Genomic DNA, 26,371 nt, shown 5'->3' with positions numbered 1-26,371 from the left:
CCTCTCATCGGGAAATCCCAGAATTGAGAAAGCTTACAAGTTATAGTACATTTTTAGAACGTCAATATTTTATGCCTTATAATCGTAAATTGTGGTGAGGAATTCAAAAGAGGGATGGAAGTATGTTTCGAACGTAACAGTGTATGAAGACATGTTTACCCTACGCAGTTTCCCCTCTCCATTTTGAGGGGTGTTGCGAAGCGTTGTAAACTTTGTTATTTTTAAACTATTCATTACTGGGGCGCTTTACCCGTTGGTTTACCAATTATTGTCACTGTATTTAAACACATATTTTTTTTTTTTTTTGGGGGGGGGGGATTTATTGTTTTTTCCATTGAAGAAACTTGTTTTATTACCGCCATGACTTTTCAGTAGAGTAATGAAGCATTTTTGAAGATTCTATACAAATCTTTTGCCTGAAAAAAAAATCCATTAGTTTAATCGGGTTGAAAACACAGCATCAAAGATGGCCGCCAGCAAGACGGTTAATTTAAAATAAAAAATGTATTTAAAATTATCAAGTCTACACACGTCACATCAACTTTTCTAAGGGGGAACTCGTAAAAAAAAAATACTAACGTTATTTGACCAAAGGTCAAACAAACAATTGACATGGTGACAACTACTTTACAACCCATTACAAAGTAAACTTTATCTTCGTTCGGACTACAATAAGTTCGCTTTTATCTGAGCGTATAGACGATGTGACATCTAATAGCAATGTCTGATTATTATCTGACACGAATACAACGGCTACAAAAGGAAACCTTTGAGTTTTCGTATCTGGCAGTCTGGCAATTTTCAATGGCGTGATCGATGTTACCTCTCATCGGGAAATCCCAGAATTGAGAAAGCTTACAAGTTATAGTACATTTTTAGAACGTCAATATTTTATGCCTTATAATCGTAAATTGTGGTGAGGAATTCAAAAGAGGGATGGAAGTATGTTTCGAACGTAACAGTGTATGAAGACATGTTTACCCTACGCAGTTTCCCCTCTCCATTTTGAGGGGTGTTGCGAAGCGTTGTAAACTTTGTTATTTTTAAACTATTCATTACTGGGGCGCTGTGCCGTTGCTGTATTTATGATCAAACGTGGGTGTATGGACGTTTGTTGGGGGAGTGAACGGCCCTATTGCATCCATCTAACACATTGCCCGAACATCTGACGTTACGTGATAAACGAGGGGTAAGTGCCAGTTGGAACATAGTTTTAAAGTCTGATTAATTTACTGTTTAATTGTCTTACGGCGCAACTGCAAATTGTGTTTTCAAAAGTTATATTCAGTATCAAAATGATGAACTCACAATACATAGGCCTAGGCCTACATAATACACCAACGAGTGTCACGACTACAGTTTGGCATTGCGTTAAAGGCACTGGACACACTATTGGTATAAATTACTCAAAATAATTGTGAGCATACAAAATTACTTGGTAACGAACAATGAAGGGCTGTTGATGGTAGAAAACACTGTGAGACGGCTCCCTCTGAAGTAACGTAGTTTCTGAGAAAGATGTAACTTCTCACCTAAAGAAGACTCCAGGCCTGAAGCCTTTTATGATGCGTCTGAAATCATACTTCGTGCAACAATTTTTTGTTTTGTTTTTTACTATTCACTTGCAACTTCGATGACCAACTGAGTTTTCATTTTTACAGATTGGTTATAAGTGTGCACATGTTGGGATACACCAAGTGAAAATACTGGTGTATCCAAAAAGGTGTCCAGTGCCTTCAAGCAATCGATGGGCTTTGACGTGGGAACACATTAATAACAGGTGGTGAATTACTCCCGATGTCATACTTCAGAAGCTGAATTAATGTTATGATAAGAGCAGGGTTTTTTTCAGCACCGTTTCCTTTCTTTTGATGCGGCGCTCTCAGGTCAAGGAAATCCGGTTTTTTTTAACACTTGATTTTCCAGTAGAAAGGGTCAGTATACAACGATGAAGAAATGCAAGTAACTATAAAATACGTCTCACGTTAATGACACTGGACACTATTGGTATGTGTCAAAGACTAGTCTTCTCACTTGGTGTATCTCAACTATGCATAAAATAACAAACCTGTGAAAATTTGAACTCAATTGGTTGTCGAAATTGCGAGATAATAATGAAGAGAAGAAAAAAAACCTCGTCGCACGAAGTTGCGTGCTTTCATATGCTTGATTTCGAGGCCTCAAAATCTAATTCTGAGGTCTCGAAATCAAATTCGTGGAAGAAGAAAAATATCCTCGAAAAATTATGCGTTACTTCAGAGGGAGCCGTTTCTCACAATAATTTATACTATCAAACGCTCCCCATTACTCGTTACCAAGTAAGGTGTTACTAATAGGCTTGAGTAATACCAATAGTGTCCACTGCCTTTAAAATGCAGTAAAACGCTGATTTTTGTGTACGTCCTTGTCAAAGTAGAAAAAAAAACATCCATTGGCGTCACATTTCCAGCTCGTTGTGTCATTTTGACTGACAACAAATTCCTCTTCGGAATGTACAGACCCGGTTTTGTTGATATTATTTTAACAACAAAACTAATATTCTTTATCCCCGATGCAACGGGTTAGTTTTACAGTGACAGATGAAACGGTGAAACTTAAATGGATTTTAGGTGTGCTTGAATTTGAATTGATGTTTATGTAAAGAGAGAGAGACGGGAAGGTGAGAGACGGTCCTCTACTTAATAAAGGACGAGCATTCGCCAAAATACATGTCAATAATAATACAGTCAGTAAGCCAATGACGTTGATATGAAAATCTCTTCTATACAGGTTGTTATACTTCCAACCCATAGAAAAACATACAAAAAGTTATAACACTTCAGTATACACTACATGTAGCCTATAATGCAGTGCACGAAGTTCGCCAAAAGGTCAGCACACACAGAGGCTGATGGACGCACGTGTGTGACAGTGCTGCCTGGCATACACACATGGTTTTACAAATAAAACGATCCAAATAGAGAGCTACAAAATCACAATAATTTGAGCATTAATGAGGGTAAAAACACAAAATAATACTCACAAATATCTCTACAACTCTATTGATCCCATATAAATAGGTTTTTGGAGCATGGCCAGAGCCATGCTCCCTATAAAAATAGAGAGAATCACAGACCAAATAAATTAGTTACTCTTCCAAGTCTAAGCTATAGAAAAAGAGGGTGAATGTCATGTGACATCCCCAAAAGTAAACTTTATACAAGTCAAACAATAAGGGGGGAATTGGCGGATCACTACATTTATATGAATTTTTGTTTTCTTCAGAATAATGGAGGTTGATGCGGATGATCGAAGTGGTCACGAGAAACAGGCTGGTTCCAATAACCTCCATCGAGCTTCGCAAAGCCACGAAGTCAGACAGACGTCTTCCAGGGGGCGAGGGGCTGCACGAACGTCTGCCAGTGGGCGAGGGACTGTACGAACGTCTTCCAGGGGGGGAGGGACTGCACGAAGAGCAAATGGAAGATCACACGGTGCTTTTGGTGGTCGGTCTGAAATGAACTCTTCGACTCGACAGACACATGTAACCCCAACTGACTCCTCAAGTAGAAGTACCAACATCGACAGGGGTGCAAGTGTTAGTCACCCTGGAGGTGCTCGACCCAAAGAGGGTAGACATTCTTGGAGGAGGGGAGAAAAACTGAAAAGTGGTTTTAAAACCCACGAAAGATCCTCGAATCTGACAGGATGTACGGCTGATAGTGCGGGGCCGGAAAGTGAAAAATCGCAGCGAGGCAGATCTAAGGGGTCGCGGGACGGCGGCTTTAGGCGGACAGATAGAGCGAGCTACCATGGGTAAGTCACTCTAGGATTTCACTCGATGCTAAAGGCACTGGACACCTTTGGTAATTGTCAAAGACTAGTCTTTTAACTTTGTGTGTATCTCAACATATACATAAAACAACAAACCTGTTAAAATGTTGTCTCAATATTGGTCGACGAAGTTGCGAGAGAATAATGAAAGAAAAAACATTCTTGTTATTGTGTCCTTTCAGATGCTTTGAATTCGGCTGAGGGCTCTTATTAAATTCGAATATATTTTAGTGAGAAATTACTCCTTTTTAAAGGAACACGTTGCCTTGGATCGGTCGAGTTAGTCTTTGAAAAGCGTTTGTAACCGTTTAATATGAAATGCAAGTGGTTAGATAGATAGTGTAAAAGTAAAATATAATGATTCATACAAACATGCCTCGACGTTGCACGGTTTTCCTTTTACGTCGCGAAGGAAAACCACGCAATTTCGAGTGATACTTGTGTGGATCATTATATTCTACTTTTAAAATATCTTTCTAATCATATGTATTTTGTAACAAACGGTTACAAACTCTATTCAAAGACCAACTCGACCGATCCAAGGCAACGTGTTCCTTTAAGCTCAGTGGGTCATTAGAGTCATAAGGAAATCACAGTAAATAACCACTTTAAAGGGTCTGGGTACTTTTTGTAACACAAAACACAATGTCCACAGATATACATTAAACTTACACCGCAAGGGTTGAAATGGCACCGTGTTTATCAAACTTGTTGCATCTGTGATCTATTTCTCTTTATGAATACAGAATAAAGATATTTCAGATAAATGTATTCGAATACAGATTGTTTTTGCATTTTGTTGTCCTAGTGTGTTTTTTGTTACAAAATATCAAAATCTCAAATAAATAATACAATAACTATGATGTTTGTATAAACAATTGGCCATGTACTTCAAATTAAACTTAATCATATGTCGTTGTGATGAAAACATTAACTCTACTCACATCACATTCAATGATTTGTTGACATAAGTAATGTGCCCCCCCCCCAAAAAAAAAAAAAATATATTGACATCATGTGTTGATTTAGGAATAAGAATCTACTTGTTGACAACAGGAAATATTGCCATTTGTTAAACCTGTTTTGCATAAATCATGTGTACATGAAAGTTGAAACTGTATCTGGAAATATATCCCTGATTGTACAAACACAGTAACTAGGTAGTGTTACTCTATTTCCAGTACCATTCTGACACAACACATGTTGTCTGTGAAGGCTGGCTGGGTGGCAAAGTCATTTGTTGTGTACATCATGCTCCCCTGGTGTACATGTCATTCCTGTGATGTCGTGCCAACTCTAATAGTGGTCCACAACAAGGTGCCTCAAGATCTTTTTAAATATAAACACAAACAATTTTGAAACAATTAACAAAAAACTAGAAATTGAGAGTTTGTGTACAAACTCAGGGTGTTCGGGTGAATGGTCAAATGAGGTCACGTTGTGTACAACATTTGTAGAACATTACAAGAGGTTTCATGTAGTGAAAGAATCTTGTACGTAGCGTTTGTGGTTCTCAAGATATGAATTTTTCAATTTTTTACCGTTTATTTAACGTAATGACGTCATCAATGACGTCATCATTCCAAAAAAGTTGCGGGTTCATCTACTCATGAAGGTTCATGTTTATGATAAGTTTCAAGTTCATAGTAGTTTAACATTTTGTTCAAAATCGCACGAAGAAAGATGAGGCGAATCCCAGCGTAGTGGAATTTGAATTACGCGCGCCTTCAACGGAGTCTGCATGTGTATACACAACCCGTAATGCCCACAGCCACGCAGTGCTGTTTTGTCGTAGAGCATGGATACAAAGTAGGCCTACATGAACTACACGCACACACACCCACACACCCACAATACAATAGTAGCATTCACATACATGAATGGCGATACTATCTGGTTTCTACGCGTAATGAATGGAGGTCAACACAAACGCGCGCTTTTACGACCAGAAGGCAAAATTCAACTGGCATTATGTTTGTGCAAAAGTTTGAGCAGGATAACTGATCTTCAAACTGATATTCAAATTTTGCGAATATGATATATAGTTCTTGAGATATGAACTTTTGAAATTTTGAACTTCCGGTTTCAACCGGAAGTAAAAGTCACATGAGGTCACGTTGTGCACGACTTTTGTAGCTAATTACAAGACCTTTTATATGCACCAAATATCTTGTGTGTGGCATTTGTAGTTCTCAAGATATGAACTCTCCAATTTTTAGCGTTTTTTTGAACGTAATGACGTCATCAATGACGTCATCATTCCAAAAATGTTGCTGTTTCGTCTACTCATTAAGATCAATATATATGGTAAGTTTCAGGTTCATACAAGCTTTAGTTTTTGCGAAAATCGCGCGAGAACGTTCGAGGAGAAGAACACGCAGAAAAAAAAAAACTAGAAATTGAGAGTTTGTGTACAAACTCAGGGTGTTCGGGTGAATGGTCAAATGAGGTCACGTTGTGTACAACATTTGAAGAACATTACAAGAGGTTTCATGTAGTGAAAGAATCTTGTATGTAGCATTTGAGGTTCTCAAGATATGAATTTTCTAGTGTTTAACGTGTTTCTGAGTATAATGACGTCATTAATGACGTCATCATTCCAAAAAAGTTGCGGGTTCATCTACTCATGAAGGTTCATGTTTATGATAAGTTTCAAGTTCATAGTAGTTTAACATTTTGTTCAAAATCGCACGAAGAAAGATGAGGCGAATCCCAGCGCAGTGGAATTTGAATTACGCGCGCCTTCAACGGAGTCTGCATGTGTATACACAACCCGTAATGCCCACAGCCACGCAGTGCTGTTTTGTCGTAGAGCATGGATACAATGTAGGCCTACATGAACTACACGCACACACACCCACACACCCACAATACAATAGTAGCATTCACATACATGAATGGCGATACTATCTGGTTTCTACGCGTAATGAATGGAGGTCAACACAAACGCGCGCTTTTACGACCAGAAGGCAAAATTCAACTGGCATTATGTTTGTGTAAAAGTTTGAGCAGGATAACTGATCTTCAAACTGATATTCAAATTTTGCAAATATGATATATAGTTCTTGAGATATGAACTTTTGAAATTTTGAACTTCCGGTTTCAACCGGAAGTAAAAGTCACATGAGGTCACGTTGTGCACGACTTTTGTAGCTAATTACAAGACCTTTTATATGCATCAAATATCTTGTGTGTGGCATTTGTAGTTCTCAAGATATGAACTCTCCAATTTTTAGCGTTTTTTTGAACGTAATGACGTCATCAATGACGTCATCATTCCAAAAATGTTGCTGTTCCGTCTACTCATTAAGATCAATATATATGGTAAGTTTCAGGTTCATACAAGCTTTAGTTTTTGCGAAAATCGCGCGAGAACGTTCGAGGAGAAGAACACGCAGAAAAAAAAAAAAAACTAGAAATTGAGAGTTTGTGTACAAACTCAGGGTGTTCGGGTGAATGGTCAAATGAGGTCACGTTACAAGAGGTTTCATGTAGTGAAAGAATCTTGTACGTAGCGTTTGTGGTTCTCAAGATATGAATTTTTCAATTATTTACCGTTTATTTAACGTAATGACGTCATCAATGACGTCATCATTCCAAAAAAGTTGCGGGTTCATCTACTCATGAAGGTTCATGTTTATGATAAGTTTCAAGTTCATAGTAGTTTAACATTTTGTTCAAAATCGCACGAAGAAAGATGAGGCGAATCCCAGCGTAGTGGAATTTGAATTACGCGCGCCTTCAACGGAGTCTGCATGTGTATACACAACCCGTAATGCCCACAGCCACGCAGTGCTGTTTTGTCGTAGAGCATGGATACAATGTAGGCCTACATGAACTACACGCACACACACCCACACACCCACACACCCACAATACAATAGTAGCATTCACATACATGAATGGCGATACTATCTGGTTTCTACGCGTAATGAATGGAGGTCAACACAAACGCGCGCTTTTACGACCAGAAGGCAACATTCAACTGGCATTATGTTTGTGCAAAAGTTTGAGCAGGATAACTGATCTTCAAACTGATATTCAAATTTTGCAAATATGATATATAGTTCTTGAGATATGAACTTTTGAAATTTTGAACTTCCTGTTTCAACCGGAAGTAAAAGTCACATGAGGTCACGTTGTGCACGACTTTTGTAGCTAATTACAAGACCTTTTATATGCACCAAATATCTTGTGTGTGGCATTTGTAGTTCTCAAGATATGAACTCTCCAATTTTTAGCGTTTTTTTGAACGTAATGACGTCATCAATGACGTCATCATTCCAAAAATGTTGCTGTTTCGTCTACTCATTAAGATCAATATATATGGTAAGTTTCAGGTTCATACAAGCTTTAGTTTTTGCGAAAATCGCGCGAGAACGTTCGAGGAGAAGAACACGCAGAAAAAAAAAAAAAAAAAAAAAAAACTAGAAATTGAGAGTTTGTGTACAAACTCAGGGTGTTCGGGTGAATGGTCAAATGAGGTCACGTTGTGTACAACATTTGTAGAACATTACAAGAGGTTTCATGTAGTGAAAGAATCTTGTACGTAGCGTTTGTGGTTCTCAAGATATGAATTTTTCAATTATTTACCGTTTATTTAACTTAATGACGTCATCAATGATGTCATCATTCCAAAAAAAGTTTTGGTTTCGTCTGCACACTAAGGTTTATGTTCATGGTAAGTTTCAAGTTCATACAAGCGTTAGTTTTGTTCAACAAGTTCATGGTAGTTTAACATTTTGTTCAAAATCGCACGAAGAAAGATGAGGCGAATCCCAGCGTAGTGGAATTTGAATTACGCGCGCCTTCAACGGAGTCTGCATGTGTATACACAACCCGTAATGCCCACAGCCACGCAGTGCTGTTTTGTCGTAGAGCATGGATACAATGTAGGCCTACATGAACTACACGCACACACACCCACACACCCACAATACAATAGTAGCATTCACATACATGAATGGCGATACTATCTGGTTTCTACGCGTAATGAATGGAGGTCAACACAAACGCGCGCTTTTACGACCAGAAGGCAAAATTCAACTGGCATTATGTTTGTGCAAAAGTTTGAGCAGGATAACTGATCTTCAAACTGATATTCAAATTTTGCGAATATGATATATAGTTCTTGAGATATGAACTTTTGAAATTTTGAACTTCCTGTTTCAACCGGAAGTAAAAGTCACATGAGGTCACGTTGTGCACGACTTTTGTAGCTAATTACAAGACCTTTTATATGCACCAAATATCTTGTGTGTGGCATTTGTAGTTCTCAAGATATGAACTCTCCAATTTTTAGCGTTTTTTTGAACGTAATGACGTCATCAATGACGTCATCATTCCAAAAATGTTGCTGTTTCGTCTACTCATTAAGATCAATATATATGGTAAGTTTCAGGTTCATACAAGCTTTAGTTTTTGCGAAAATCGCGCGAGAACGTTCGAGGAGAAGAACACGCAGAAAAAACTAGAAATTGAGAGTTTGTGTACAAACTCAGGGTGTTCGGGTGAATGGTCAAATGAGGTCACGTTGTGTACAACATTTGTAGAACATTACAAGAGGTTTCATGTAGTGAAAGAATCTTGTTCGTAGCGTTTGTGGTTCTCAAGATATGAATTTTTCAATTATTTACCGTTTATTTAACTTAATGACGTCATCGATGATGTCATCATTCCAAAAAAAGTTTTGGTTTCGTCTGCACACTAAGGTTTATGTTCTTGGTAAGTTTCAAGTTCATACAAGCGTTAGTTTTGTTCAACAAGTTCATAGTAGTTTAACATTTTGTTCAAAATCGCACGAAGAAAGATGAGGCGAATCCCAGCGTAGTGGAATTTGAATTACGCGCGCCTTCAACGGAGTCTGCATGTGTATACACAACCCGTAATGCCCACAGCCACGCAGTGCTGTTTTGTCGTAGAGCATGGATACAATGTAGGCATACATGAACTACACGCACACACACCCACACACCCACAATACAATAGTAGCATTCACATACATGAATGGCGATACTATCTGGTTTCTACGCGTAATGAATGGAGGTCAACACAAACGCGCGCTTTTACGACCAGAAGGCAAAATTCAACTGGCATTATGTTTGTGCAAAAGTTTGAGCAGGATAACTGATCTTCAAACTGATATTCAAATTTTGCGAATATGATATATAGTTCTTGAGATATGAACTTTTGAAATTTTGAACTTCCTGTTTCAACCGGAAGTAAAAGTCACATGAGGTCACGTTGTGCACGACTTTTGTAGCTAATTACAAGACCTTTTATATGCACCAAATATCTTGTGTGTGGCATTTGTAGTTCTCAAGATATGAACTCTCCAATTTTTAGCGTTTTTTTGAACGTAATGACGTCATCAATGACGTCATCATTCCAAAAATGTTGCTGTTTCGTCTACTCATTAAGATCAATATATATGGTAAGTTTCAGGTTCATACAAGCTTTAGTTTTTGCGAAAATCGCGCGAGAACGTTCGAGGAGAAGAACACGCAGAAAAAAAAAAAAAAAAAAAAAAAAAAAAAAAAACAGAACAATAACAATAGTTGTTCGGCTGGTGGCCGAACACCTAAAAAAAAAAAAACTAGAAATTGAGAGTTTGTGTACAAACTCAGGGTGTTCGGGTGAATGGTCAAATGAGGTCACATTGTGTACAACATTTGTAGAACATTACAAGAGGTTTCATGTAGTGAAAGAATCTTGTACGTAGCGTTTGTGGTTCTCAAGATATGAATTTTTCAATTATTTACCGTTTATTTAACGTAATGACGTCATCGATGATGTCATCATTCCCAAAAAAGTTTTGGTTTCGTCTGCACACTAAGGTTTATGTTCATGGTAAGTTTCAACTTCATACAAGCGTTAGTTTTGTTCAACAAGTTCATAGTAGTTTAACATTTTGTTCAAAATCGCACGAAGAAAGATGAGGCGAATCCCAGCGTAGTGGAATTTGAATTACGCGCGCCTTCAACGGAGTCTGCATGTGTATACACAACCCGTAATGCCCACAGCCACGCAGTGCTGTTTTGTCGTAGAGCATGGATACAATGTAGGCCTACATGAACTACACGCACACACACCCACACACCCACAATACAATAGTAGCATTCACATACATGAATGGCGATACTATCTGGTTTCTACGCGTAATGAATGGAGGTCAACACAAACGCGCGCTTTTACGACCAGAAGGCAAACTTCAACTGGCATTATGTTTGTGCAAAAGTTTGAGCAGGATAACTGATCTTCAAACTGATATTCAAATTTTGCGAATATGATATATAGTTCTTGAGATATGAACTTTTGAAATTTTGAACTTCCGGTTTCAACCGGAAGTAAAAGTCACATGAGGTCACGTTGTGCACGACTTTTGTAGCTAATTACAAGATCTTTTATATGCACCAAATATCTTGTGTGTGGCATTTGTAGTTCTCAAGATATGAACTCTCCAATTTTTAGCGTTTTTTTGAACGTAATGACGTCATCAATGACGTCATCATTCCAAAAATGTTGCTGTTTCGTCTACTCATTAAGATCAATATATATGGTAAGTTTCAGGTTCATACAAGCTTTAGTTTTTGCGAAAATCGCGCGAGAACGTTCGAGGAGAAGAACACGAAGAAAACTAGAAATTGAGAGTTTGTGTACAAACTCAGGGTGTTCGGGTGAATGGTCAAATGAGGTCACGTTGTGTACAACATTTGTAGAACATTACAAGAGGTTTCATGTAGTGAAAGAATCTTGTACGTAGCGTTTGTGGTTCTCAAGATATGAATTTTTCAATTATTTACCGTTTATTTAACTTAATGACGTCATCGATGATGTCATCATTCCAAAAAAAGTTTTGGTTTCGTCTGCACACTAAGGTTTATGTTCATGGTAAGTTTCAAGTTCATACAAGCGTTAGTTTTGTTCAACAAGTTCATAGTAGTTTAACATTTTGTTCAAAATCGCACGAAGAAAGATGAGGCGAATCCCAGCGTAGTGGAATTTGAATTACGCGCGCCTTCAACGGAGTCTGCATGTGTATACACAACCCGTAATGCCCACAGCCACGCAGTGCTGTATTGTCGTAGAGCATGGATACAATGTAGGCCTACATGAACTACACGCACACACACCCACACACCCACAATACAATAGTAGCATTCACATACATGAATGGCGATACTATCTGGTTTCTACGCGTAATGAATGGAGGTCAACACAAACGCGCGCTTTTACGACCAGAAGGCAAAATTCAACTGGCATTATGTTTGTGCAAAAGTTTGAGCAGGATAACTGATCTTCAAACTGATATTCAAATTTTGCGAATATGATATATAGTTCTTGAGATATGAACTTTTGAAATTTTGTACTTCCGGTTTCAACCGGAAGTAAAAGTCACATGAGGTCACGTTGTGCACGACTTTTGTAGCTAATTACAAGACCTTTTATATGCACCAAATATCTTGTGTGTGGCATTTGTAGTTCTCAAGATATGAACTCTCCAATTTTTAGCGGTTTTTTGAACGTAATGACGTCATCAATGACGTCATCATTCCAAAAATGTTGCTGTTTCGTCTACTCATTAAGATCAATATATATGGTAAGTTTCAGGTTCATACAAGCTTTAGTTTTTGCGAAAATCGCGCGAGAACGTTCGAGGAGAAGAACACGAAGAAAAAAAAAAAAAAAAACTAGAAATTGAGAGTTTGTGTACAAACTCAGGGTGTTCGGGTGAATGGTCAAATGAGGTCACGTTGTGTACAACATTTGTAGAACATTACAAGAGGTTTCATGTAGTGAAAGAATCTTGTACGTAGCGTGTGTGGTTCTCAAGATATGAATTTTTCAATTATTTACCGTTTATTTAACTTAATGACGTCATCGATGATGTCATCATTCCAAAAAAAGTTTTGGTTTCGTCTGCACACTAAGGTTTATGTTCATGGTAAGTTTCAAGTTCATACAAGCGTTAGTTTTGTTCAACAAGTTCATAGTAGTTTAACATTTTGTTCAAAATCGCACGAAGAAAGATGAGGCGAATCCCAGCGTAGTGGAATTTGAATTACGCGCGCCTTCAACGGAGTCTGCATGTGTATACACAACCCGTAATGCCCACAGCCACGCAGTACTGTTTTGTCGTAGAGCATGGATACAATGTAGGCCTACATGAACTACACGCACACACACCCACACACCCACAATACAATAGTAGCATTCACATACATGAATGGCGATACTATCTGGTTTCTACGCGTAATGAATGGAGGTCAACACAAACGCGCGCTTTTACGACCAGAAGGCAAAATTCAACTGGCATTATGTTTGTGCAAAAGTTTGAACAGGATAACTGATCTTCAAACTGATATTCAAATTTTGCGAATATGATATATAGTTCTTGAGATATGAACTTTTGAAATTTTGAACTTCCTGTTTCAACCGGAAGTAAAAGTCACATGAGGTCACGTTGTGCACGACTTTTGTAGCTAATTACAAGACCTTTTATATGCACCAAATATCTTGTGTGTGGCATTTGTAGTTCTCAAGATATGAACTCTCCAATTTTTAGCGTTTTTTTGAACGTAATGACGTCATCAATGACGTCATCATTCCAAAAATGTTGCTGTTTCGTCTACTCATTAAGATCAATATATATGGTAAGTTTCAGGTTCATACAAGCTTTAGTTTTTGCGAAAATCGCGCGAGAACGTTCGAGGAGAAGAACACGCAGAAAAAAAAAAAAAAAAAAAAAAAAAAAAACAGAACAATAACAATAGTTGTTCGGCTGGTGGCCGAACACCTAAAAAACAGAACAATAACAATAGTTGTTCGGCTTGTGGCCGAACACCTAAAAAAAAAAAACTAGAAATTGAGAGTTTGTGTACAAACTCAGGGTGTTCGGGTGAATGGTCAAATGAGGTCACGTTGTGTACAACATTTGTAGAACATTACAAGAGGTTTCATGTAGTGAAAGAATCTTGTACGTAGCGTTTGTGGTTCTCAAGATATGAATTTTTCAATTATTTACCGTTTATTTAACGTAATGACGTCATCAATGACGTCATCATTCCAAAAAAGTTGCGGGTTCATCTACTCATGAAGGTTGATGTTTATGATAAGTTTCAAGTTCATAGTAGTTTAACATTTTGTTCAAAATCGCACGAAGAAAGATGAGGCGAATCCCAGCGTAGTGGAATTTGAATTACGCGCGCCTTCAACGGAGTCTGCATGTGTATACACAACCCGTAATGCCCACAGCCACGCAGTGCTGTATTGTCGTAGAGCATGGATACAATGTAGGCCTACATGAACTACACGCACACACACCCACACACCCACAATACAATAGTAGCATTCACATACATGAATGGCGATACTATCTGGTTTCTACGCGTAATGAATGGAGGTCAACACAAACGCGCGCTTTTACGACCAGAAGGCAAAATTCAACTGGCATGATGTTTGTGCAAAAGTTTGAGCAGGATAACTGATCTTCAAACTGATATTCAAATTTTGCGAATATGATATATAGTTCTTGAGATATGAACTTTTGAAATTTTGTACTTCCGGTTTCAACCGGAAGTAAAAGTCACATGAGGTCACGTTGTGCACGACTTTTGTAGCTAATTACAAGACCTTTTATATGCACCAAATATCTTGTGTGTGGCATTTGTAGTTCTCAAGATATGAACTCTCCAATTTTTAGCGGTTTTTTGAACGTAATGACGTCATCAATGACGTCATCATTCCAAAAATGTTGCTGTTTCGTCTACTCATTAAGATCAATATATATGGTAAGTTTCAGGTTCATACAAGCTTTAGTTTTTGCGAAAATCGCGCGAGAACGTTCGAGGAGAAGAACACGAAGAAAAAACTAGAAATTGAGAGTTTGTGTACAAACTCAGGGTGTTCGGGTGAATGGTCAAATGAGGTCACGTTGTGTACAACATTTGTAGAACATTACAAGAGGTTTCATGTAGTGAAAGAATCTTGTACGTAGCGTGTGTGGTTCTCAAGATATGAATTTTTCAATTATTTACCGTTTATTTAACTTAATGACGTCATCGATGATGTCATCATTCCAAAAAAAGTTTTGGTTTCGTCTGCACACTAAGGTTTATGTTCATGGTAAGTTTCAAGTTCATACAAGCGTTAGTTTTGTTCAACAAGTTCATAGTAGTTTAACATTTTGTTCAAAATCGCACGAAGAAAGATGAGGCGAATCCCAGCGTAGTGGAATTTGAATTACGCGCGCCTTCAACGGAGTCTGCATGTGTATACACAACCCGTAATGCCCACAGCCACGCAGTACTGTTTTGTCGTAGAGCATGGATACAATGTAGGCCTACATGAACTACACGCACACACACCCACACACCCACAATACAATAGTAGCATTCACATACATGAATGGCGATACTATCTGGTTTCTACGCGTAATGAATGGAGGTCAACACAAACGCGCGCTTTTACGACCAGAAGGCAAAATTCAACTGGCATTATGTTTGTGCAAAAGTTTGAACAGGATAACTGATCTTCAAACTGATATTCAAATTTTGCGAATATGATATATAGTTCTTGAGATATGAACTTTTGAAATTTTGAACTTCCTGTTTCAACCGGAAGTAAAAGTCACATGAGGTCACGTTGTGCACGACTTTTGTAGCTAATTACAAGACCTTTTATATGCACCAAATATCTTGTGTGTGGCATTTGTAGTTCTCAAGATATGAACTCTCCAATTTTTAGCGTTTTTTTGAACGTAATGACGTCATCAATGACGTCATCATTCCAAAAATGTTGCTGTTTCGTCTACTCATTAAGATCAATATATATGGTAAGTTTCAGGTTCATACAAGCTTTAGTTTTTGCGAAAATCGCGCGAGAACGTTCGAGGAGAAGAACACGCAGAAAAAAAAAAAAAAAAAAAAAAAAAAAAAACAGAACAATAACAATAGTTGTTCGGCTGGTGGCCGAACACCTAAAAAAAAAAAAAAAAACAGAACAATAACAATAGTTGTTCGGCTTGTGGCCGAACACCTAAAAAAAACAGAACAATAACAATAGTTGTTCGGCTGGTGGCCGAACACCTAAAAAAAAAAACTAGAAATTGAGAGTTTGTGTACAAACTCAGGGTGTTCGGGTGAATGGTCAAATGAGGTCACGTTGTGTACACATTTGTAGAACATTACAAGAGGTTTCATGTAGTGAAAGAATCTTGTACGTAGCGTTTGTGGTTCTCAAGATATGAATTTTTCAATTATTTACCGTTTATTTAACGTAATGACGTCATCGATGACGTCATCATTCCAAAAAAGTTGCGGGTTCATCTACTCATGAAGGTTCATGTTTATGATAAGTTTCAAGTTCATAGTAGTTTAACATTTTGTTCAAAATCGCACGAAGAAAGATGAGGCGAATCCCAGCGTAGTGGAATTTGAATTACGCGCGCCTTCAACGGAGTCTGCATGTGTATACACAACCCGTAATGCCCACAGCCACGCAGTGCTGTTTTGTCGTAGAGCATGGATACAATGTAGGCCTACATGAACTACACGCACACACACCCACACACCCACAATACAATAGTAGCATTCACATACATGAATGGCGATACTATCTGGTTTCTACGCGTAATGAATGGAGGTCAACACAAACGCGCGCTTTTACGACCAGAAGGCAAAATTCAACTGGCATTATGTTTGTGCAAAAGTTTGAGCAGGATAACTGATCTTCAAACTGATATTCAAATTTTGCGAAAATGATATATAGTTCTTGAGATATGAACTTTTGAAATTTTGAACTTCCGGTTTCAACCGGAAGTAAAAGTCACATGAGGTCACGTTGTGCACGACTTTTGTAGCTAATTACAAGACCTTTTATATGCACCAAATATCTTGTGTGTGGCATTTGTAGTTCTCAAGATATGAACTCTCCAATTTTTAGCGTTTTTTTGAACGTAATGACGTCATCAATGACGTCATCATTCCAAAAATGTTGCTGTTTCGTCTACTCATTAAGATCAATATATATGGTAAGTTTCAGGTTCATACAAGCTTTAGTTTTTGCGAAAATCGCGCGAGAACGTTCGAGGAGAAGAACACGCAGAAAAAAAAAAAAAAAAAAAAAAAACAGAACAATAACAATAGTTGTTCGGCTGGTGGCCGAACACCTAAAAAAAAAAAAAAAAAAAAACAGAACAATAACAATAGTTGTTCGGCTGGTGGCCGAACACCTAAAAAAAAAAAAAAAAAAAAAAACTAGAAATTGAGAGTTTGTGTACAAACTCAGGGTGTTCGGGTGAATGGTCAAATGAGGTCACGTTGTGTACAACATTTGTAGAACATTACAAGAGGTTTCATGTAGTGAAAGAATCTTGTACGTAGCGTTTGTGGTTCTCAAGATATGAATTTTTCAATTATTTACCGTTTATTTAACGTAATGACGTCATCGATGATGTCATCATTCCAAAAAAGTTGCGGGTTCATCTACTCATGAAGGTTCATGTTTATAAGTTTCAAGTTCATAGTAGTTTAACATTTTGTTCAAAATCGCACGAAGAAAGATGAGGCGAATCCCAGCGTAGTGGAATTTGAATTACGCGCGCCTTCAACGGAGTCTGCATGTGTATACACAACCCGTAATGCCCACAGCCACGCAGTGCTGTTTTGTCGTAGAGCATGGATACAATGTAGGCCTACATGAACTACACGCACACACACCCACACACCCACAATACAATAGTAGCATTCACATACATGAATGGCGATACTATCTGGTTTCTACGCGTAATGAATGGAGGTCAACACAAACGCGCGCTTTTACGACCAGAAGGCAAAATTCAACTGGCATTATGTTTGTGCAAAAGTTTGAGCAGGATAACTGATCTTCAAACTGATATTCAAATTTTGCAAATATGATATATAGTTCTTGAGATATGAACTTTTGAAATTTTGAACTTCCTGTTTCAACCGGAAGTAAAAGTCACATGAGGTCACGTTGTGCACGACTTTTGTAGCTAATTACAAGACCTTTTATATGCACCAAATATCTTGTGTGTGGCATTTGTAGTTCTCAAGATATGAACTCTCCAATTTTTAGCGTTTTTTTGAACGTAATGACGTCATCAATGACGTCATCATTCCAAAAATGTTGCTGTTTCGTCTACTCATTAAGATCAATAAATATGGTAAGTTTCAGGTTCATACAAGCTTTAGTTTTTGCGAAAATCGCGCGAGAACGTTCGAGGAGAAGAACACGCAGAAAAAAAAAAAAAACTAGAAATTGAGAGTTTGTGTACAAACTCAGGGTGTTCGGGTGAATGGTCAAATGAGGTTACGTTGTGTACAACATTTGTAGAACATTACAAGAGGTTTCATGTAGTGAAAGAATCTTGTACGTAGCGTTTGTGGTTCTCAAGATATGAATTTTTCAATTGTTTACCGTTTATTTAACGTAATGACGTCATCGATGACGTCATCATTCCACAAAAGTTGCGGGTTCATCTACTCATGAAGGTTCATGTTTATGATAAGTTTCAAGTTCATAGTAGTTTAACATTTTGTTCAAAATCGCACGAAGAAAGATGAGGCGAATCCCAGCGTAGTGGAATTTGAATTACGCGCGCCTTCAACGGAGTCTGCATGTGTATACACAACCCGTAATGCCCACAGCCACGCAGTGCTGTTTTGTCATAGAGCATGGATACAATGTAGGCCTACATGAACTACACGCACACACACCCACACACCCACAATACAATAGTAGCATTCACATACATGAATGGCGATACTATCTGGTTTCTACGCGTAATGAATGGAGGTCAACACAAACGCGCGCTTTTACGACCAGAAGGCAAAATTCAACTGGCATTATGTTTGTGCAAAAGTTTGAGCAGGATAACTGATCTTCAAACTGATATTCAAATTTTGCGAATATGATATATAGTTCTTGAGATATGAACTTTTGAAATTTTGAACTTCCTGTTTCAACCGGAAGTAAAAGTCACATGAGGTCACGTTGTGCACGACTTTTGTAGCTAATTACAAGACCTTTTATATGCACCAAATATCTTGTGTGTGGCATTTGTAGTTCTCAAGATATGAACTCTCCAATTTTTAGCGATTTTTTGAACGTAATGACGTCATCAATGACGTCATCATTCCAAAAATGTTGCTGTTTCGTCTACTCATTAAGATCAATATATATGGTAAGTTTCAGGTTCATACAAGCTTTAGTTTTTGCGAAAATCGCGCGAGAACGTTCGAGGAGAAGAACACGCAGAAAAAAAAAAAAAAAAAAAAAAAAAAAAAAAAAAAAAAAAAACAGAACAATAACAATAGTTGTTCGGCTGGTGGCCGAACACCTAAAAAAAAAAAAAAAAAAAAAAAAACAGAACAATAACAATAGTTGTTCGGCTGGTGGCCGAACACCTAAAAAACAGAACAATAACAATAGTTGTTCGGCTGGTGGCCGAACACCTAAAAAAAAAAAAAAACAGAACTAGAAATTGAGAGTTTGTGTACAAACTCAGGGTGTTCGGGTGAATGGTCAAATGAGGTCACGTTGTGTACAACATTTGTAGAACATTACAAGAGGTTTCATGTAGTGAAAGAATCTTGTACGTAGCGTTTGTGGTTCTCAAGATATGAATTTTTCAATTATTTACCGTTTATTTAACTTAATGACGTCATCGATGATGTCATCATTCCAAAAAAAGTTTTGGTTTCGTCTGCACACTAAGGTTTATGTTCATGGTAAGTTTCAAGTTCATACAAGCGTTAGTTTTGTTCAACAAGTTCATAGTAGTTTAACATTTTGTTCAAAATCGCACGAAGAAAGATGAGGCGAATCCCAGCGTAGTGGAATTTGAATTACGCGCGCCTTCAACGGAGTCTGCATGTGTATACACAACCCGTAATGCCCACAGCCACGCAGTGCTGTTTTGTCGTAGAGCATGGATACAATGTAGGCCTACATGAACTACACGCACACACACCCACACACCCACAATACAATAGTAGCATTCACATACATGAATGGCGATACTATCTGGTTTCTACGCGTAATGAATGGAGGTCAACACAAACGCGCGCTTTTACGACCAGAAGGCAAAATTCAACTGGCATTATGTTTGTGCAAAAGTTTGAGCAGGATAACTGATCTTCAAACTGATATTCAAATTTTGCGAATATGATATATAGTTCTTGAGATATGAACTTTTGAAATTTTGAACTTCCGATTTCAACCGGAAGTAAAAGTCACATGAGGTCACGTTGTGCACGACTTTTGTAGCTAATTACAAGACCTTTTATATGCACCAAATATCTTGTGTGTGGCATTTGTAGTTCTCAAGATATGAACTCTCCAATTTTTAGCGTTTTTTTGAACGTAATGACGTCATCAATGACGTCATCATTCCAAAAATGTTGCTGTTTCGTCTACTCATTAAGATCAATATATGTGGTAAGTTTCAGGTTCATACAAGCTTTAGTTTTTGCGAAAATCGCGCGAGAACGTTCGAGGAGAAGAACACGCAGAAAAAAAAAAAAAAAAAAAAAAAAAAAAAAAAAAAAAAACAGAACAATAACAATAGTTGTTCGGCTGGTGGCCGAACACCTAACAATAACAATAGTTGTTCGGCTGGTGGCCGAACACCTAAAAAAAACAGAACAATAACAATAGTTGTTCGGCTTGTGGCCGAACACCTAACAAATTTATTGGTTATTTTGTACATGTATATGGAATATAAAACCCATGCACTTGATGTTGATTCATTAAAGTGACATTTTTGCAAATATTACCTCCCTGCAGCCGATTTCACGAAACTTTACGCAACTGCGTGAGTCCACTTGCGCAACGTTAATGGCGCAAGTTGCTCCATAAACGTTGCACAAGTGGACTTACGCAGTTGCGTAAAATTTTTGTAAAATCGGCTGCTGGTCAAAGACATGATGTTATTAAAATTTGGGATGTGGCTGTTCATGTTATTAAAATTTGGGATGTGGCTGTTCAGCGTGAAGTTTTTTGGTAATGCAACGTTGGCGAAGGAGGCTGTTAAAACAAGTAATTACAATGAATGAAAGCTCAAATTTGTGTTTCCTTATTAAATGTTTGTTTACACACTTTGTTTCCCGTTTTTTGTTTTTTTTGTTTTTTTTTTTTGGGGGGGGGGACACAGATCAAAATATCATGTAACAAAACTGGACTGGTTTGACAGTACATGTGTATATTGTTATACATGCACATGTAGGTACTGAACAAGTATGCCATTGACAGTATGAAATAATCAGTCTCTTACTGCCAAGTTTGAGAAGCATTCATCCGGCCTTTGCTGGCACCATGACCTCTCCTGTTGTGTTGGCATCTCCCTACAGTTGGTACAAACACACCAGCTTGGCTAGCCCAGGTTGGACTCCTCCGTTGCAGGCAACGCTACGGAGTCGAGGGTATAAAGGTCCCGTACCATTGCGAAAAATTATCAAAAATCTGTTAAAAATATTTCTACCTAAGTCGGGAGTCTGAACTTTTACTCGCATGTTCCTTGTAATTGGAACTCAAAGTTCGCATTATTTAAAATTGTCGAATCTTCTCCTTTGGTGTTAATATTTTGTGAAAAGAAAATTGAAATTAGCGTGTTCCGATCCCACGTCGTGCACTAACTTCCGTGTAAACACTTTCTTGCACTGATCACTGGCGGCCTACTATTTGCAGCCAAATCGCTGTCAACCTGCGTTAACCAAACACTAAGCAGATGGATAATAGTCGGTGAGCAATTTACATAAAGCGCAGAACTATGCGATATCGAGCATTGACGTCTTGTGCCAAGACTCCATGAGCCGGAAGCGTATTTTTTTCCTAGGACAAATGAGGCCACCTTTTACCATAAGTTAGCGCATGCTAACCGTCCCAAGAAAAAAAATATACGCGCGCAGGACAACGCCCTCTGTTGTCCGCACATGTACAAGAAGCACTGTGAAAAAGCAAGACGGCTTGCCAGACGATTTTTTGCTGCACGCTTGGATTTTTTTGGGGGGTTTTACAAGAAACAAAACCTTGATATTTGTAACCGAAATTCAACCTGAAATTTATAAAAATTCTATTTGAGCTGGAATATTCTATGCTTCCTGGATTTTAAATTGTATATTGGAGGAGTTGAAGGCGAGTTAACGGCACCTACCCTGTTTTGACGGTGAATAGCGGCAAGATAATGCACTGTACTCAAAGCCATGCGCACTTGGGCTCACAATATCAAGTGGTACACGATGATCAACATCGCCAGCGCAGAACTTCGACATATTTTCGGATATAATTTCTTCCATGGATATATTTGTTAGCTGTGAACTCGTTGAGAACATAGTTAGGGACACCATGAATATATGAACGGAATTTCAGCTTCTCAAATCAGGTAAAAAATGAACAAAATTGTAGTCAAGCTTGTGTTCGCATTGTAAAGAACCTTTATACCCAGGACGTCAGTACAGTGGCACTGACTGACGTCCTACCAGGGCTACAGCTTGGCAAGAGCTTTGCGGAGGTGGATGATGTGGACTTGGAGGTGCCGGGTTTGATGAGGTCTCCTAGATGTTTACGCCAAGTCCTGGCATCTGCTCACATAGTACCTTCAACAAGAAATTTATAACCATTAATATAACTTATTAGTTTTATTTTTTATTGTTTGAAAGGTCACATTTCTTTGAAAGAATTCGGGTGGACTTGGGTATGAGTTGACTTGGGTGCAATACTTTGGGTAAACTGTTTAAAACATACAAAAAACATTTAATAAACCTGTACTATTTTAAAAATGTACTTCTACAATTTTTACAAAAGCCCTCCCCTTCCCAGCCAGATAAACGACTCTTTTAATTGTAGCATTAAAGTAAATTAGTGTAAATTATGTCATTAAGTCATTAGGACGCTAGACACTCGTTTCAATACAAAATTACATGTAAACTCGTCATAGTACATGTACATGTACACTCTCACAACTCAGTGCTGCGGCTGTCATGACTGTGAATTTACGTGTCATGTCCACAATAATAACTAACATTCCCCCTATGTATAAACAATCACGGTCCGTTCTCTCTCTCGGCTAGTCCATGTCCCATTACATTATTCTTACCCTGATTGGCGAGGTGTCCGTTTCTTCTTTTTGGACGTGTCTTCAATCATCTCTTTGCGTAGAGCAAGGAGCTGAATCTGTGTTTTTCGGCGATCCATTTAGACAGCAAAATGGTGTGTTTACATTTCACACAACGTCGGCTACGGCGCCAGCCTAACTGCTGTTCATCGCGCATAAACGGACGATCGTTTTGACGGCTTGAAAAACGTATATATTTCGCGGGACATGTTTCGGGGTCAGAGGTCAGTGTTTTTTTTTTTTAATTACCATTCACTAATTATAACACATTAAATGTGTTTTATTGCAAGAACAACTCTTAATAAGTATAAGGAACACCCTCAACCGTGAAATTTAGTGAAATCTGAAGGCAACGTGTTCCTTTAAAGACACTGGACACTGGTATGTGTCAAAGACTAGTCTTCTCACTTGGTGGATCTCAACTATGCATGAAATAACAAACCTGTGAAAATTTGAACTCAATTGGTTGTCGAAATTGCGAGAAAGAAAAGAAAAAAACCTCGTCGCACGAAGTTGCGTGCTTTCAGATGCTTGATTTCGAGGCCAAAATCTAATTCTGAGGTCTCGAAATCAAATTCGTGGAAGGAGAAAAAAAATCCTCGCAAAACTATGCGTTACTTCAGAGGGAGCCGTTTCTCACATTAATTTATACTATCAAAAGCTCCCCATTACTCGTTACCAAGTAAGGTGTTACTAATAGGCTTGAGTAATACCAATAGTGTCCACTGCCTTTAAAATGCAGTAAAACGCTGATTTTTGTGTACGTCCTTGTCAAAGTAGAAAAACAAAACATCCATTGGTGTAACATTTCCAGCTCGTTGTGTCATTTTGACTGACAACAAATTCCTCTTTGGAATGTACAGACCCGGTTTCGTTGATATTATTTTAACAACAAAATTAATATTCTTTATCCCCGTTGCAACGTCAGGTTATTTTTACAGTGACAGATGAAACGGTGAAACTTAAATGGATTTTAGGTCTGCTTGAATTTAAATTGATGTTTATATGATTTTTTTCTCTTCAGAATAATGGAGGTTGATGCGGATGATCGAAGTGGTCAGGAGAAACAGGCTGGTTCCAATAACCTCCATCGAGCTTCGCAAAGCCACGAAGTCAGACAGACGTCTTCCAGGGGGCGAGGGACTGCACGAAGAGCAAATGGAAGATCACACGGTGCTTTTGGTGGTCGGTCTGAAATGAACTCTTCGACTCGACAGACACATGTAACCCCAACTGACACCTCAAGTAGAAGTACCAACATCGACAGGGGTGCAAGTTTTAGTCACCCTGGAGGTGCTCGACCCAAAGAGGGTAGACATTCTTGGAAGAGGGGAGAAAACCTTAAAAGTGGATTTAAAACCCACGAAAGATCCTCGAATCCGACAGGATGTACGGCTGATAGTGCGTGGCCGGAAAGTGAAAAATCGCAGCGAGGCAGATCTAAGGGGTCGCGGGACGGCGGCTTTAGGCGGACAGATAGAGCGAGCTACCAGGGGTAAGTCACTTTAGGACTTCACTCGATGCTAAAGACACTGGATACGACACCTTTGGTAATTGTCATAGACTAGTCTTCTACTTTTGTGTGTATCTCAACATATACATAAAACAACAAACCTGTCAAAATTTTGACTCAAAATTGGTCGCCGAAGTTGCGAGAGAATAATGAAAGAAAAAACATTCATGTTATTGTGTGCTTTCAGATGCTTTGAAATCGGCTGAGGGCTCTTATCAAATTCGAATATTTTAGTGAGAAATTACTCCTTTTTAATGGAACACGTTGCCTTGGATCGGTCCAGTTAGTCTTTGAAAAGCGTTTGTAATCGTTTAATATGAAATGCAAGTGGTTAGATAGATAGTGTAAAAGTAGAATATAATGATTCATACAAACATGCCTCGAAGTTGCACGGTTTTCCTTTTACGTCGCGAAGAAAAACGGTCGGCCAAGTTGTGGAGTCAAAATTTTGCCACAAAATGGCAGACCGTGTAATGGGAAACTTTACACTATCTGCCATTCACCAAGAGAGGGCGCTCTTCACCAGGTAATGTCAACAACTTAGGAATAGGAGAAGCATGAGTGACGGTCACTGACAGCAAATACCATGTGTTTTGCGTGTTTTTGATTTTGTATTTAGATTTAGCCAAACTGTATTTTGTTTTTCATAACACAATTGAATCAGCCAAAGACGAAAATGCTGTGCTTCTGTGATTGGTTTCTTTAATATCTCTTCTTCTTCTCATTAGGCATTGTGATTAGCACAGATTAACTACAATGAAAATAGAAACAAAAATATATGTCACAAGAAATACTCAGTGATTGTACCAATTAATTGGACCTAACCAGAATTACCCCAATAATTATGCAAATGAAGGACTGAATAAAGCAATGTTTACATTGACCCATGTGCCTGAAGGGAATCTATACAAACTTTGACCTATAAACCCTGGGCTATAGTTACCACATAAACACAATTAGCAACTGACTGAATCATAGAATATTATGCGTTAACCTGTGTTATATCAACCAACGACAATATGCGTGTATGAATAACAATCCCCAATTACATGTGCGACCAAATTAAACGCAATGACAAATACAACTATTTTAGGCTTAAAATCAGTACATAAATATAACACAATCAATCAATCAGCTTTATAATTTTAGTGGCAAGAAAATCAATGCACAAACCGTTTAATAAACCTCGGCGGAAATCCAAAAAACTTTAGGCGAAGAACAATGGGCAGTTTACTTGGGAAAATCGTGAAACTAAGACTCTGACTTTCAGCCCTCGTAGCAACTGCTCGATGTGAACAGCGCCCTCAATCGATAGAAAACAAGTACCCTGAGTTTGGGTGTTACAACAATGCCAGCATAAACCGCACTGTTCTGGAACAGGACGTACTGGACACGAGTTCCCCTATGATAACAAGCGGTGTGCATGAGGTTTTGGGAGTGTTTCTTCTAGGGTAATTAGCAAAAATTCCAAAATGCTGACCTACAAAAAAATTGAGAAGAAATCTGAAGTTTAGTGTATGACAATGTATCTGATTTAGTTTTCAAGAGGTTGAGAGACTTCTAAATATTTTTTGAGTGTTTTTGAATTTGTAGCATTTACCATTGTTTGGTATAGGAGTTGTGCACCCTTACCTGGTAGGTCTGCTGCCCTCTAGTGGCAGAGCTTTCGAAAAGTCTCCCATTAGTTCGCGACGTAAAACGAAACTCGCGCAATTTCGATTGATACTTGTGTGGGTGGATCATTATATTCTACTTTTAAAATGCGTTTCATAACAAACGGTTTCAAACACTTTTCAACGACCAACTCGACCGATCCAAGGCAACGTGTTCCTTTAAGAAACTACGTTACTTCAGATGGAGCCATTTCTCATAACAATCTATATATCAACAGCTCTCCGTTGCTAGTTACC

At 38.3% G+C, this 26,371-nt stretch overlaps 1 protein-coding gene across 1 annotated transcript in view; it reads left to right on the top strand.

The window, feature by feature from the left end:
- The first annotated feature begins 803 nt into the window (after nt 1–803).
- Nucleotides 804–26,371, top strand: part of LOC139935078 (NFX1-type zinc finger-containing protein 1-like) — a 37,328-nt gene continuing 11,760 nt past the window's right edge. The window contains exons 1-3 of the mRNA XM_071929535.1: nt 804–1,189; nt 3,265–3,795; nt 23,973–24,443. Of these exons, the coding sequence (XP_071785636.1) occupies nt 3,269–3,795; nt 23,973–24,443 (998 nt within the window). The 5' untranslated portion in view covers nt 804–1,189; nt 3,265–3,268. The remainder of the gene's footprint in view (nt 1,190–3,264; nt 3,796–23,972; nt 24,444–26,371) is intronic.

Source organism: Asterias amurensis, chromosome 3 (genome assembly GCF_032118995.1).
Source record: "Asterias amurensis chromosome 3, ASM3211899v1".
Taxonomy (NCBI): domain Eukaryota; kingdom Metazoa; phylum Echinodermata; class Asteroidea; order Forcipulatida; family Asteriidae; genus Asterias; species Asterias amurensis.
This window is presented reverse-complemented; position numbering and strand designations above follow the sequence as displayed.